Here is a 16,632-nt window from a genome sequence, read left to right as displayed (position 1 = left end):
ATATAGTAAAAATAACGTCACATTGCGCCATCGCTACCACAATTTAACGAACACTTGTTAATTATTTAATGACAATTCATACCGAAAAAAATGTCTGCCGCTTTGTTTTAGCTAAAAATATTTTATATTGTTTTATAATTCATTTAATTGACACTTTCGATTCACAATTCGGGGGTTACAGTTTACAATATGTGGGTGTTTTAAATTTACATTCATATTCAAAACATGATTTATTGCATGTCTCAGAGTATTTAGTACTCTATAATCGATAGTACGATAATTTTATGCTAAAAACAAATGCACGCTGTTTTTATTGCAAACACGTGGTTGAGTTTTGAAATGGACTTGGCGGGGTGTTTCTGTAGAACATATTGTAGATTAAAGGTCTCGATCGATTAAAATCAAAATTAAGTTCGTTTTATACCCTTTTATGGTATAAGAAATTCAGCTATGAGGGTATTAAAGTTTCGATGCAGACGAAGTTAAAGCGGTTTCTTATTTTTGCGTTTCTGGGGGGTTCTGGGAGTGTGACATTTGTCAAATTTAGGAATTTTTGCTGCGGTGTGCACTGATCCTAAGGATTTTTTGTGTTTCTAATATGCAGAAGTGCCCACATATGCGTCCTTCTATTATTAAAGATGATTAAAGATTTTACGTAAAAGCTGTTCATTTTCGTTTATAAAAATAATTCACTGCAGTACTACCGGTATTTTGTCATTTTATTTGATGTCATAGCTTTTCTGCGAAAAAATCACGATCAATGAGCTTATTTACGTTTATCCATTATTTACAAGACGTTTCATTTGTTGTTGTTTTTTTGAAATTTTTTAAGCTGCTAATCATTTTCATTATGCCAAGCGAAAATGTGACAATTTGCGGAATTCACACGAAAATTTCGGTAGCTATGCATGTTTGCATGTTTGTTGTCGTAAATGTAAATATGTAGAAGTGTCTAGTTGACACAACAAAAATGTCATAAGAATAATGCAAACATCGTTGAATATCATAATTGAATGAGGAAATATAAGCAGGTGAAAAAATGTATATACTTTTGATTTCTTTTCGACAAAAAAGTGGAACACCTGTTGGCTGTTTTGTTGTTGGTAAAGAAAAAGAGTAAAAGAAATATTAAAATATTTTTTGATTAAAAATATAAATTATCTATATTTGTAAACTATTTTCTGCACTTCCCGTTGGTAAGAAAAACACCGCTGTAATCTGAAATGTGCACTTCCTTTGCCACTCTAATTTAGCGTAATGTCGTCGAAAACGCCGCTAATAAAAACAACTTAGCGCTGATCACGTATAGAAATACTCGCAAATATGCATTGACACTTGTGCATACAAACACTTACATATGTTCATACATACATATACTCATACAAACATGCGCTTTTCTCGTTAACGTGTTTGTTTTGTTTACAAAGTTGTCGAAGTTGTCAACTGACGCCACTGAGATTTCATTTTTCACTTCTTTTTCAAGAAATTTGCAACAAAAACAAAAAAAAAGCAGTCGCAGTTACTAATTTTTGAACGTAAGTCGCTAAAAATGTATCGGGTCGTTGCGGTGTGAGGGGAATTACCGTACGTTATTTTGTCAAATAAATGTCAATCAACCGCTAATAAGCGGCGGAGCTGTCGATATGTGCCAAGAAAGCGGGGAAAATCACGCCTTATTGCATATATAAACGAGGGACACTCGATAAATACATATGTAGAAAATAATAAATATAATAAAATATTGAATGTCAACTATAGCAATTCTAATGCCACGTTTCTTCTTCTTTATTGGCGTAGACAGCGCTTACGCGGTTATAGTCGAGTTTACAATAGCGCGCCAGTCTTTCTTTTTTCCGCTGTTTGGCGGTCCTTCTCCACCTTCTTCCTTTTCCTCTGCTTCGAATAGTCTCAGAAAAGGTCCTTCCCAATCCTGACGGAGCTTTTGGTATTACTCAACGTCAGTTTACACAACCGTATTATTTTTGCAGGGATGCCAAATTCAGACATATTGCTTTAAAATTGACGAAGAGGTGGTGTGTCGGGTGTCACGGTCTTTTCCAAGATTTGCGAATGGTGAATAGCTCGCCAGTTGTTGATTTTCCAGGCCTCAAGCCACACTGATAAAGTCCAATCAGTTTGGTGACGGTGGTCTTTACTCTTTCACACAGTACACTCGATAGAACCTTATATGCATTGTTGAGCAGGCTTATCCTACGGTAGTTGGCGTAGATTGTGGGGTCTCCCATTTTGTGAATTGGGCAGAGCATACTTGAATTCCATCATATTCTACAAAGCAGCTGATGCATGCTTCTTATCAGTTCTTCACCGCCTCATTTGAAAATCTCGGCAATCCATCAGCCCCTACCGCTTTGCTGTTTTTCAAACGGGTAATTGCTATTCGAACTTCTTCATGGTCGGGCAGTGGAATGTCTGATTCACCGTCATTGTTTCGGGTTCACCATCTCCAGGTGTTATGTTTTCACTGCTATGCAGCAGGCTGGAGATGTGTTCCCTCCATAATTTCAGTATGCTCTGGGCATCAGTCACTAGACCACCTCTGCTCCGGTCTTGAAACTTTGTGTTAGTCGGGGTTAGTTCTGTTCGTCTTTTCGTAGAATTTTCGAGCACTGTCGGCCAGCTTGTCAAGTTCTTCGTACGCACGCTCTCTCAACTCATACATGTTATGCTTCATATATAGGTTGTCGTTTAAGAGGTCTTAAGTTAAAGTTGATATTTTTACCGGTTCCAGACGAATATGTTTCCTTTGATCGCCTTGTAGATTCAGAATTCAGTTGGCTCGTGCAGTAAGCACGTGTTTACCTAGGCATAACCGTGTCTGCACTCGAAAAATTGACGCCTTACAACACTGCTGGTTTATTAACAGTTATCATTATGAAAATGTAAGAGTTAAATACTACAAAACTCAAAATTTGGTGCAAACATTTCGAGAAATTGATAACAGGAACGAACTACACATTTTCTAGATAAGTACTTATATTTTTCTAAAGTTATGAATGGTCTTTCTTTATAAACATTACGAGTTGGAAACCGATAAATTCTATAGAAATGATAAAAATGTATTACTGCAAAAAAAAAAAAAAAATCAAATGAAAATTAAGGAAATTGCATTTGTTATTGCAACTGCAATTTCTCGCCTATCTAGAGTGTCATTCATGCATTTTGTTTAAAAAAATTAAAATTTCAAAGATTTAAAAAAATATACTCAATTTTATTTACACTACACTCTTATAAATTCACGCTATCGCACACCGAAATTTTCCTCTCATCAATGTTGTTTTCCTTAATTCAATGATTAACTTCAACGTCATCGCTCATTTATTTATACTATTATTTATTGCTTACAAGTGCGTACATACATACATACATATGTATAAGATATGGATATACATTACTTAAGTGTGCTTTTTATCATCCGTTAAGCGCTTCATATTATTGTATAAATGCGAGCACGAGTTTAACAGTGTCATTACTTTATCGTTAGTCGATGCGAATGCTTGTGATACTCGTGTGCTATCGATAATTAAGTGATAAGTGTGAGCCTTTAAGACTTTTAGCGGCTACTACTTGTTGGTATACGAGCATTTTTTGAAATGAACGCGCTTATCTCGAAAAATATTACCTATGTACTATATGTATGTAATTTGATGTATTTAAGAGATGAGTACTCATTACTTGCTCAACAATGTTCGCTAGAAAGTTATGTAATTGTAATCATTGCGATAACATTATTGCAAATTGGTCTAACCTTCCTGGATTCAGTAAGACTTAACTTTCTTAAATTTCGAAAGCAAGCAAGTAGAAGCAATAAGTCAAAACAAATCCATCTTAAAAGCTCAAAACGTTCACTTCAAAGAGCTATCAGAAGTATGTAAGTTATGGAGATTTCATTGCCGGTCTCAGTTTTCGAGTACGTGAACATTCCGACGCTGCTTAAAACTTATAAAATATCCTATCCTATCTATTTTTTTAACGGTTAAGGAAATAAGACTACATGAGATTTCTGGATTCAGTAAGACACTTCAGAGAAGACTACTTAACTCTTGACAGCAAGCAATAAGTTGACACAAAGCTGTCGAGTAATTAAAAGCTCATACCGCGCACTTCAAAGAGCTTTCCGTGGAAGCTACCGAACAATAGGCAATGAAAGTTAAGGAGATCTTATTGGCGATCCGACTTTTCGCGTCCATAAACGTTCCGACGCCGCTTAAAACTTATATAATATCCCATATATCGGTGTAAGCTACAAGAAAAAGCAGAAGCTCGATCTAAAAGCCCTAAAGGTTTACGAATCGGAATCCAACCAATAGGTTTATTTTTTTTTTTTTACTTAAATATAAGTCTAATGATCTTTCTATCCACCTTTTTCCTTCGCTTGTGTCGTTTACCTCTGATCGGGAATGTGTTGGGTATCTGTTGTCCTTTTGCGCTGGATCTTTGGACTTCACGTGAGCTTAGCAGGCGCCTCTGGCTTAGTGTGGGAAGAGATTCACTGAAATACTCGCTCTGAACAAGATTCATGTTGTTGCAATCTTAAAAATTCTTGCTGGGTATTGACCAACAAGCGCGCCTACGAGAAGGCTGAAAATTTTGTCAGACGTAAAAAAACCCGGGTCAGTTAGTCAAAGTTGTGTGGTCGAAGATGAGGTGGAAACACCCAGACGCTTTTTCACCCAGTTCAGCTTTTGCAAGACTGCGGTTGAAACATTTTGGTAGTCATATCTTCGGAGAACCTGGCGAAATAGCTGACATTAATATTTGATATTCGCCACCTCAAAAATGTATGGCAATTTCTAATTCAATACTTAGGAGTGTTTAGAGAGCACGATCGACAGCCGTTCTCGTGTCTAAGTGGGATCCATCTTTAGATCGACCTTTTAACCTAACTAACCTTAGGAGGAGAAGAAGCCCTCTACTTCCGATCTGATATCGTTGGAGTTTACCGATGAGAAAAGTTCGAGACAGCCCAAACGAGTGTTCAATACAGTATCAGAAGTTAATTCCAACGAGTTTAGGATTCGCGAAACCGGGCCGATCCAATTGGTCATAGTTCTGGTAACCGCATTCGTAGGACGTCCAGTTCTTTGTAACTGTATGCAACCCGGTTTGATTTATGCTCTATTATGAGCTTTCTTTTTTACAGTTTCTAAAACATAAAAATGTCACCTTATCAGGAAATTCGGTACGTCACGACACTCAGTCAAAAGTAAGTTTCTTGATAGCTTCTAATTAGGTCGTAGGTATATTATGTGACAATAAAGCATGAATTTATGCCTATAAAACGTCACGTCCAATTCATAAAACCCTATATTTGCTCAAGTTTTCCTTGGCTCCAATCAAGTTCCTGTAATTAATCAATTCTGCAAACCAATCACTTATGTTATAAACAATCAATACAACAACAACAATAACGTAAAGAGTGAAAACACGCTTCTACACATAAATCACTGACTTTTATTCCCCTATCTGCGCCGACATATTCCATACCAATAAATCATGGCAAAGCGTATTCTTCTCAAGTAATCTTTATTTTGTTCGAGATATCAGTAACCAGGTTATAAAAAAGCAATTAACTACTTTAATAATTGGCTAATTACTTGAGTTCTAATCTGCCGCTAGGTAGGCGTACACTCGCCGCCAAAAGTGTAGCCACAAGTAGTTGCTTTAAGTTGAAGAAGAAGCAGCGGAAGAAGAAGCAAAAGCGTATTGTCCGTGCGGACATGCGTATATGATTATTTATGCAGGTTATGTGCGCACAATATGTTCTAAAGTGAGGAGGGTCATGAAGATTTTTAAGGCATATATAAATTTATGACAATAAAACAGCTTAAGTTTGATAAGCGTCCAATTATTTTTCTTCAAAGACCGCTGATATTAAATTTACAACGTATTTAATAAATGGCCTCTGCTTTTTAGCGTGTTTTTTTCAGTAAAGATAAAGTTGCGTGTCTTGGACTGTGTTTTCCCGTTAACTATCATTAAAGTGTCAGATTTTTAGTGCAAATTTCTTAAATCGATGAGTTCTGAAAACGTAAATTTAGATTTTCATTGAGGTTAGTGGATGGGAATCATCGGATTTTTACACTTCCACTTTTTCATGATACTTCTTTTGGTTCCGCTGAATTTAGGTTTATAGACACACCTATATTAGCCTAATTTGTGACGATTTTGAAGTTTATCTCCGTCGTACAATTCCTTTCTGAACGACACATTTTGAACATGGGAGCATATTTCTCTTCCATGATCCTAGAAATACGGCTATGTTAAGAATGGCAAAGAAAGTTTATCACTCTCGTTTTTCTTTTTCTATCTTTCTCTCTCTCAAAACACACGTGACTTATACACGTGTATTGCATGTTTTTCCAACTCATTTAATGTAATCAAATTGAAGTGTTTAATATGCTGTTATATACATACATATATAATATTTTATACGCCAATAAAGAAGAAGAAGATATATGAACTTTTGTACTTCTCAAATTACGTCTTAAATTAAAGTGGTACTTTCGAATACTGGCAAGAGTTTGCTAGAGTAACACATCTTACGTTGTTGGCAGATGTGTTCTAGTATATTTATATTGCCGTAAGTTGGTAAAAAACATATACAACAACAAAAACATAAGATGATAAAAAAACTCCACATAACGCTGAGGTCATTCTATTTAAATAAGGAATATAATAAAATGCCTTTGAATTTCTTATCACCAAACCGCCCAGAAGGCACGAGAGTATGTATAACAAAAAATAGTAAATATTGAATCGAACACCTACGTAGCAAAATAAACATTAAAACAAAAAACAAAGAAAAACAATCGCGCGAGTTAAGGCACCAAACAAACGACTCTCTGTTCACATAAAGCTTTATGGAGAGAAAATCTCTGAAATTTGGCAGTACTCTCATATTTGCAATATGCATTGATAAATCAGCTGTTAACTCTGCAAAAATTATTTTGTTTCAATATCAAAAATTATATAGCATGTAAAATTAATATAATATATACATATATCTTATGTAGAACATATTTTATAAATATTTTATCAACATTATACACTTCAATTGGCCACATGCCGTATCGTTATTGGGGGTTTTCGATTTTTAATTGCTATGTAATAACTGTTGTTATGGTGACATATCCAAATTTGGCTACACTCAGAAAAATTTTTGCTATCAGCAAACGTTAATATTAAATTTTTTTCTTTTTACATATATAACATAATAACATCTTAAAGCTCAGTAAAGAACATGTGTTATAATACTTAAAAGTGTTATTACTAAGCTAGTCTAATTGTAATCATAATTACAATATTTAATATTAATCTTTAAACTATGCTTTAGGCTAACACGGCGTATGAGTAACCTGTTGCTATGACACTTGAATGGGTTTTAGTGCTTATGAGTATTAATTAATAATTTTGTGTTATTTGTATGTATGTATATATACATATAATACATATAAATAATGGAGAAATTTAGACATTTTAATAATTTTTTTTTTATAAAAAATCAATATTTCTACTAAAAGGAAAATTAACAAAAAAAATTCCAAATTCCAAAAATATGAATATGTTTTAAATCGATTATATTTATTGTATTATATGTTTGCGGTGGGGAGCAAAGGGCCAACATTTATTATGGTTAATTTTTGAGATACATACTTATGTATGTTATCTTTCTTATTTTATTTTTTAGATAATAAAAATATTATAATTTTAACAAATACATTTTTTTTTAAAACTACGTATAATTAAAAAAATCGAAATTGAGTTTTTATTGCTTATGATTTACTACATCATATTACATACATATGTATGTATCATAAAATTTTAACCTCTTGCTGTCAGTTATAACCAATATATAACCATTTTATAATCAAAACTCAAATTTGTTTAAATATGAGTGGTTTCTATTACATCGTTTTTCCTTCGCCTGTAAACTTATAAAAAGCAATGTTACGTTATTTTGCATTTTAGGTGACAATATGTACATATGTATTTACTTCAAACTGGCACGTTCTGGCACGTATTTCTTTTTTTTATAAATATTTTGATTTTTTCACAGATATTAGTATTTTTTACTAAAAACGATTTAATAATTTTTTATTCTAATTTATTTTTTTGAATTTAAATTTTTTAATATTTATTTCTTTAAATTTTTAGTTTTTCCCTTTTTTCATTTTTCTGTATTTTTATTTAAATTTTTTTCAATTATTTGTTTAAAATTTTTTCTAAAATAAAAAAATAAAAATTTTGCTAAGAACGTGCATATGTATTCGCATATACATTGTACATGTGTATATTTATTTTTATTGATTTATTTATATTTTTTATTAATATAATCAATAATTAAGTATACTTAAACTGCTCCCTCTATCACACTATTATCTTTAGGTTATCTAACTGTTTGCTCAATACTTATCGATATTTTATCTCCACTATTGAATATAACTATTGCAAATTTTTGTTTTTAAACTGAAACTTATCATTATTTACTAATAATGACCACTGAACATTATAAATTTAATAATGAACCTCGAACTGGGCCTCCATAAAATAGATTTCGCCATGCAGCGCAATTTTTCGCTGCGTGTACACGTTCCAAATACCTTCAAGTAACTCTAATCTATTGCACGGTATATTTTGCCAATAAAAATACACACCCGTCTTAGATACGCGAATGTAAACATTCTTGGCACATACACAAGTAACTACAATCATGAGCACAAAAACAACGTCATCATCATTATGGTATTTATACAAAATATGCGAGATTTGCAGATTCGATAACGTCGCATCTCTACATTTTGTAATTAATAAATAATTATATGACGTTCAATTAGCATTAGCAAGAACAAAAATTTTAACAAAAATAAAATAACGCGTTTTGTACTGGCGTAGGCGCGTCGTGGTGTAGCAGCGCGCAGGTGCTTGGCCGTAAGGCGCTGATAATGCGCTCAACCACTTCAAGCAATACTTAAGCACTTACTACAATGGAGTATTTGGAATGTTTTGTTACTATTTACTATTTTCTTTGATTTTATTTCACTTGATATAATTTCTTATATCTACGCTGCCTTTGAATACGCTTTTATAAGCGGTAGAGTCAGCAGTTTGCGCGTAATATTCCTCGCGGCATGTGCATATTGCGTCGCTCAAAAGCGGTTCTAGCGCTAAATTGCAAATTAAAATTTTGAACGCAACACAAGCTGTTTGGGAGTTCAATAAAAAGAAATTTAAAAATAAAAAACTTGAAAAAAATTAAATAAAAAAAATCGAAAACGCCTTCGTCACCTTTAAATGATTTGCCGCATGTTTAAGTGAACCAAAAATTTCAAATGTGCATTTTTTGAATTGTTTTTGTTGTGCTTCTATTGTTTTTGCTTTGTCTTCCACAAACGCCGAAAAATCGCTGCATCAATATGTATTGCTTGATGTTTGCCAAACTTTTGCGCGCATTTCCACGTGGTAAAGTGCTTTGCGGAGGCGAGCGCAAACGGCCGCAGGATTGTGTCAGCAGAGTTATGTCGCCGCGACGCTGGATTTTATTGCTCATCTTTTACATAGCGTACTTGATGTTCGGTGCCAGCATCTACTATCACATAGAGCATGGCATCGAGAAACAACAACGTGCGACGGATCTGCGCGAACGTATTGAAATGAATGGTGAGTACGAAAATAAATATAGTAAATTTTTGTGAGATCCCGAAATTTCGGGATTGACTAAGTTTGATTTCGGTATCCCGAAGATATATATGTATTTATGCCGTAAATTACGAAATAAGATATAGTAAATTTTTGTGAGATCCCGAAATTTCGGGATTGACTAAGTTTGATTTCGGGATCCCGAAAAAATATATTTTTGCCGCTTGTAACAATATACCTCAAATAAATTTATATAATTAGTCATTTATATTATATGTATGTATGTACATATATCTTTTCAATTGAATTCAATATAAACACTAAAAAGTACCGTTATCAGATAATAAAGTTATACATAAATATAAATATAAAAAACATACTAAAAAATCGAGTAATTAGCTCAATAGCTGAAATACATAATGTATATTTAAAAGAGTTCAACAAATTTTCAATCTTAATATTAAAAAAAAATATCGGTTATACATATCTGAGTTCAACAAACTTAAAATTATGTTAAAATCCTGTGATTTCGGGATTCAGTATATAAACTACTAGAAATGTTACATAAGCAATAAAACCGCAAAGTTTCGGTATTGATTTCGGAATTCCATACATAAACCATTCTACTACATTTAAATTTACCTAGAAACGTTGTATTTTCCATAAAAAATTTATTATTTTAGACCCTTTCTTCTTTCTTGTCCACTTACTCTTTTAAACAATCGATTTGTTTCCCATTGAAAGACTTGGAGTGAGAAAGGATGGAAAATTAATTTAGACTTTCAAAAGATTTTTTTGTGTCTTTTTCGAAAGTTAGCGAAGTGTTTGTCTAACGGGATTAAAACGGACATATATTTTTTAAGAGCTGAATATTTAATTTCCTTGAATTCAGTCGTAGCAACCATTAAATGAGGTTGTTCTCTTATGAATACTTTTGTTGATTGAACTTGTTGTTTTTAGTTGCGGGAACGACGAGGAAAGGCGAAGGCCGGGCATCCGAAAAAATTGCATATCATGAATAAATTTCCACGTTTGAACTCAGTCAATATGAACTATTTATTTCTTCGGTGCTTTTAAGCCATTATATTGGGTTTAGACGCAACACTTTTCGCCTTGAAATACATTTTAAGCGCGAATTCGCACATTTTTGCAGTAGTGACTGTTGCTTAGTCAAGGATTCGGCAAGCAACTCAAGTAAAAAAATGCAAAAGTGAATAAATTTGCGCATGAGTCAAACCGAGGGCGTTTGCTAAAGCAATTTGCACTGCATTTTAAAGCATGTACGTCACAATTGTTTTATGAATTGATTTTTTCGTTAAAAAGTTAATTTTTAGAAATTTGCACAAGCAAAATATCCATCTCCGCCTAATTTGCATTATAACCGTAAAAATGTAAATATTTGCTGTTCGTGCCCGATTTGCTAAGCTTCTTGAAATTCGTTAACACTTCGGCAGGTGATTCTTATAATAATTATTAATAATCTAAATGCTGCTACTGGAATGCGGCTTTTGTTTATTTATCGATGCTTCGATACACGTCAACTCATATGCACATCACTGTCAGACTCACGAGCGCGCACTTTGTGTAAATATAAAAATCCAATTTATTAGCGTTTATTTCGTCAGACGTTAATTTCTTGTGTAAAATAACTATAAAAGTTGTCTAATTTGTTTAAGCAAATCAGTGCAGACTATTTGTCGAGATATTTGCTTTTTTTGTGGGAGTAAACTTTTCACACAAGGCTTTTAATTGGCCAACGAAAAGAGAAATTTAGAAAAAATAGCAAGTTTTGAGATATTTTTAATCGCGGCTGACGTATTTAAATATCAGTTTTTATTGTATTTGGGGTTGCTTCATCAAAAGTGTTACTTCTGAAATAGTGCATTTTCATCACATGATTTTGGAATTAGAATAAATTACGCATCTCTAAAAAGGCATTGGGGCTCAAGCCCTTTGCAAGTATGAAGAATGCTGCTAATTTCGATTAGCATCATCTCGGATCATTTAATGTGTTGGTTAAGAAATACAACTTTCGTTAAAGAACTGTGCGAAATCAATGTTCCGATCTATCACTCTCTAAGAAAGAGGATTGTCGAAGATTTTAGATCCCCATTTAATCAAGAGATTTTTTTATAAGCTTATATATTTGTCTTTAACCAGTCTATAACTACTAAAGCTTCTTCCCCAGTGTTTTGATCTCTACTTTACCTAATTGTAAAGACACTTGATCCGATATATGTACTACCTATGTATATATAAAGTTTCATTGCCATAAATGTTATAATCTAATATCTTGCTGTGAGAGATCAGGATTTAACTCTAGGCTAGACTAGAAGAAGATTCTAAAGGTTATACTGAACCGCCGATAAATTTTTAAGTTGGATCTGTTGTTGGAAGTGAGGCTATTGAAACCTTCACTAGCCACATCCGCTGTTTATATCAGCTGCTGTCCCTCTTTCTTTGATCTGTGCTTTATTTTGAAAGATTTTATGAGTGAAATGGTAGCTTAAAGCCATTAGTAAGAGCTTGTGAGATAAAGACGATTACTTCTAAGCGCTTCAAGCGCCACTTATTCACGTCTACGTATATCAAAAACTAGTTTGTGTAGCTTTGTTCCCCCAAGGCTCCATAAATCAGTATTTTTGGTGAAGAGGTTTCACGAAACATCTTACATTCTTTGAGATTTTTATTTCATTGATTCATAAGAAACTCTCGTGAGAGTTGTCTTTTGACGTGGGGTGTCGGTTTCGGCATACAACAACTGAACCGAGACGATCTATCATTAGAGCCTCTTAGAGTACCGATACTGAAAACATAAGAATTTCAAGGATCTTAAAACGGACATTGAGAAGTGGTATATTTGGAAATCAATAAATCTAGATTTCGCGAACGTGAAAACAAGAGTCGAAATTGAAAAGATTTTTATGCGGCCAAGGACTGTCAACTAGGCAATCCATTTCTCTGAGCCGTTCCCACAACAGTCGGGTCTACATAACCGGAACGGAACCGGATCTTTATCCGGCCAAAGGACTGTCAACTCGGCAATCCTTTTCTATGAGCCGTCCCCACGACAGTCGGGTCTACGTAACCGAAATGGACCCGCGTTTTTATTCGGCCTAGGACTGTCAACTCGGCAATCCTTTTCTATGAACCGTTCCCACGACAGTCGGGTCTACGTAACTGAAACGAACCCGGGTTTTTATTCGACCAAGAACTGTCAACTTGGCAGCACTCCTCCAAATTAGTTCAGGGATGTTTTCTGCCTTTTTGAACGCTCGTTTACCCTGATCTGATAGTTCTGAAAACTATCGACACCAAACTGCACCCACCGACCCACAAACTCATCAATGCGCGCTCAAATACTAACGAAATCGTACAAAACATTGACATCGAACTTGAAATTATTGCCGCTAACCCCCATTTACCGAGTTGGTATTGTTGTAGGTTAGTTGTAAACCACACTCACACGTACCGTGCATAAAACGATATGCAAATTCAGGCTGAATGTCCAACGACCAATGGCCAGCGCAACTGCAAACTCAGCTAATTCGGTAATGTATCGTCGTAAAAGCGCTTCCGTAAACGAACTTTACCGCTCGCGCGCGAATTAATTTGTATGTGAAACACACCTACGATCGGAATTTTTTTTTCAAATTTTTCTTTTGTCTCGTTTAGTTGATTGAAATTTAGCTGTGCGACTAAAGTAGCCAACGTAAATTAAGCAAAATGCTCAATGAACCATATAAAAGTAACGATTCGAAGCTGTTGCGTAGCCGCGTAGCCGATCTATGAGCATTCGGCGTTGTAATATCACATGCCTAGTGGAGATAGGTGGGCGTACGCGGTAGCTGCCGCTCGCCGGCTTACAAAGCTTGTATTTGTATATGTATGTGTGTTTAGTGCGGAAGTATTATACATATATCTTCATTGTGGGCTCGTGTGTCCAGCTACAAGTGCTTCGTGTGCGCTTTCAAATGAATAAATTGCCGCACTCAAAAGAAATCTCTGCTCAAAATCAAAATCGCTCGGCTCGGCTTGGTATTGTCTTGTGCTAAATAACTACATATGTAATATGCCTCTAATCATTACAGTATTTTTGTTTTGTTTTGTCTGCTTGTCGCAAGTTCCATTGTAGTTACCGCCGCCATTTCGTGTGATGTCACTGATTGATGGTTTTCGGAAGTAACGGCGTTTAAAGTGTCACGGCTATGCGCTGACACAGTGACAGTAAAAATAGCGAAAAAACCTAAAAACAAAGTGTAGCACATGTTTTCATGTAATCGATTTAAAATGTTATCGATATATTGGTTGTGCCTTTGAATGCAAGTAACGCTTTCAGTTTTATTCTTTTCACTTTCGCCGCCTATTTTTATGCATGATCGCATTTTCCGCATACATAATTTGTACTATTATACAAACTGATAGCGAATATCAGTGAATCAGTGATTTTTACAAATTTATTTTAATTAATTAATTTCGTTTAAATGGCGCATTTTGTATGGCGGCTGGATCTTATGTAATTACAGTTGTACATATGTATGTGCATACACATGTTTTATGCATAAATATATACATACATATGTACACACATATACTGCACAATTTGCACATATTTACTCACAGTGTGACGCTCCTATTTGACTTTAAGTACATTTTATTGACATTTACAATGACTTAATGACATTTTATTTATTTTATTTCGTTTGGTTTTGTTGATTTAGTAGTTGTTTCACTGTTCGACATTAAGATTAGGTATTTGTATCACTTATCAGTTACATTTCGCGAATGCAATCAAAATAAAATGCTTCGCTGGCAAATAAACAGCGTACTACCGAGTACTGTATAGATACAAAATGATGTACATACGTAGGTTTGAATGTAAATATGTAAGTGACAAGAAAAAACGTTAACTTCTTCTGCACCGAAGCTGTAAAACCCTTCAAAGCTGCATTTCTCCTAACTCAAAACGGTATAAAAAGCTCTTTATCTTGATTTTGATCGGTCAATTTGTATATCTATGTATATGCTATAGTATTCCGATCCGCACAATATGTTCGGAGATTGTAGTGTTGTCTTGTACAATATTCTATGACAAATTTCGTGAAGATATCTTGTCAAATAAAAAAGTTTTCTATAGAAAAACTTGATTTTGATGGTTCAGTTTGTATGGCAGCTATATGCAATAGTCATCTGATATTGGTGGTTCTGACAAATGAGCAGCTTCTTGGGGAAAAAAGAACGTGTGCTAAACTTTAAATCGATATCTCAAAAACTAAGGGACTAACAAAATCATTTGCCATAGACAGGAACAGGTACCAAGCAATTAGTCGATGTGTGTGGTCTGATGGAACACAATTCCTTTCTTAATGGCCAAAACTAATCTCTTCTGCGCGATTGCTTCTTCAGACGATCTAATTGTTGATAGCACATGTTCAAATAAGGAGTTTAGCCGTAGGTGAGCAGCTTATACTAGATGTTTCCTTGATAATCTTACCAAACACACAGAAACACTTTTCTGACTTTCAATCTTGGCTTGGCTACCGTTTATGCTGGCTCACGGCTTTTCGATTTTTTTAAATATATTACTTCTTCCTCACATTACAGCCAATGTATGCTTCTGAAACTTAGCTGAGGCTGATTTCTGTTGTTTTTAAACTTAGTCAAAATGACTTTAAACCTTATAAAGCCGTTGTGCTTCGACATTTACTGAGTTTAATTGGTTTATGTATGTACAAGCGAAAAGCGAATTGCCACCATTTGATTTTCTGAAAGATAAATGTTTTTTTCGCTTAGTTTCTTTAATTTCTTATCTAAATTGACGTTTGAAAAAACCTTTAAGGCTCTATAAACAGAGCGGGCCGAGATTTTTAACTGCCCATAACTGTGTGGAACTTTCCTTAAAAATCTTTTTTGCTACTAAAACAAAAACAAGTTCATCCGAAAGCGTTCTCTTACTATTCTCTTTTGGCTCCAAATCGATCGGATGACGGAGATAGCTACCGAAGGTAAATCTCATAGTTTCGTGGGTTTCTAATCTCCAGAATCATTGGTGACAAAATAAGTTCCTTCTCACATAATTGATTGTAGCTTTATGACCAGTGCCAGTTGCATGTCTTAGAATTGTTTTTCTGACTGCCTTTTCTAACTTAGCTAAGTGAAAATTAGCCCTAAAAGTCAGAAATACTCCAACGTTACAATTCTCATATATGTATATAAATTGGGTCCAGCCTTAGCTTCATTTGTTTATTAGTCTCGCCCGAGAAATTTATATGGGGTTTCCAATGTCAAATTATTAATGCATGCAATTAATATTTTGAGGCTTATTTTGTGATTAATAAGCACATGCAACGCTGTTGAATAGAGCTTCTCAGAGGTCATAACGGTTAGGACAATTTCCTAATTAAATACGCCCCATTACCTTTGCGACATGTTTTTCTGCTTCCGCTTGTGTATGCAAATGCTCCAAAGAAAAGAAATATTGCAATTTTCAAATCATTTACACAGTCATAAACGCCTACAATTTTCTTAATTTACACACAATTCCTGGCAATTTCTACAAAGCAAGAAAAAGTAGATTGCAAGAAAATATAATGTTAATAACTGAAAATTGCTACTAATTTAAGCAAAACGCTTAACTTATGCAAACAAACCGGCTGGACAAAGCGACAACAAATCAAAGTGTTGTATTTTGACTATGGCGAACAGCTGTTCGAATGTCAGTGGTTGTCAAGTGGCTGCCAAATGCAATTTGTAGCACAAATAAAGCAACTGAGCGACAATAAGCAATCATCCAGACGCCGATTAAGTGCAAGTATATTGCACTACTAAGTCACTTGCGTTGTTATGATTATTGCTTTAAATTGTTGTAAATCTCAAGCTGTGCATGTTTACATGGCTGCTGCAAATGTATTTGCTTATATGATGTCTATAAGTATATTTATGAGTGGCTCCAGTGCATTCACGTCCTCTAACTAA

The 16,632-nt window shown here is 34.4% G+C and overlaps 1 protein-coding gene across 4 annotated transcripts in view; it reads left to right on the top strand.

Moving 5' to 3' along the window:
* LOC120773383 (open rectifier potassium channel protein 1) overlaps positions 1 to 16,632 on the top strand; it is a 38,181-nt gene that overhangs the window by 14,048 nt on the left and 7,501 nt on the right. For 3 of the 4 annotated variants that reach the window (XM_040102214.1, XM_040102215.1, XM_040102213.1), the window contains one exon: positions 9,487 to 9,678. In XM_040102214.1, coding sequence (XP_039958148.1) covers positions 9,537 to 9,678 — 142 coding nt within the window. In that variant the 5' untranslated portion in view covers positions 9,487 to 9,536. Of the gene's footprint in view, positions 1 to 9,486; positions 9,679 to 13,613; positions 13,696 to 16,632 lie in introns of those variants that run through there. The other variant, XM_040102216.1, reaches the window with a different exon arrangement.

The sequence above is a fragment of the Bactrocera tryoni genome, chromosome 4, assembly GCF_016617805.1.
Source record: "Bactrocera tryoni isolate S06 chromosome 4, CSIRO_BtryS06_freeze2, whole genome shotgun sequence".
Classification (NCBI taxonomy): Eukaryota; Metazoa; Arthropoda; class Insecta; order Diptera; family Tephritidae; genus Bactrocera; species Bactrocera tryoni.
The sequence above is the reverse complement of the archived record's forward strand: the minus strand, read 5'-3'. Positions and strand labels throughout refer to the sequence as shown.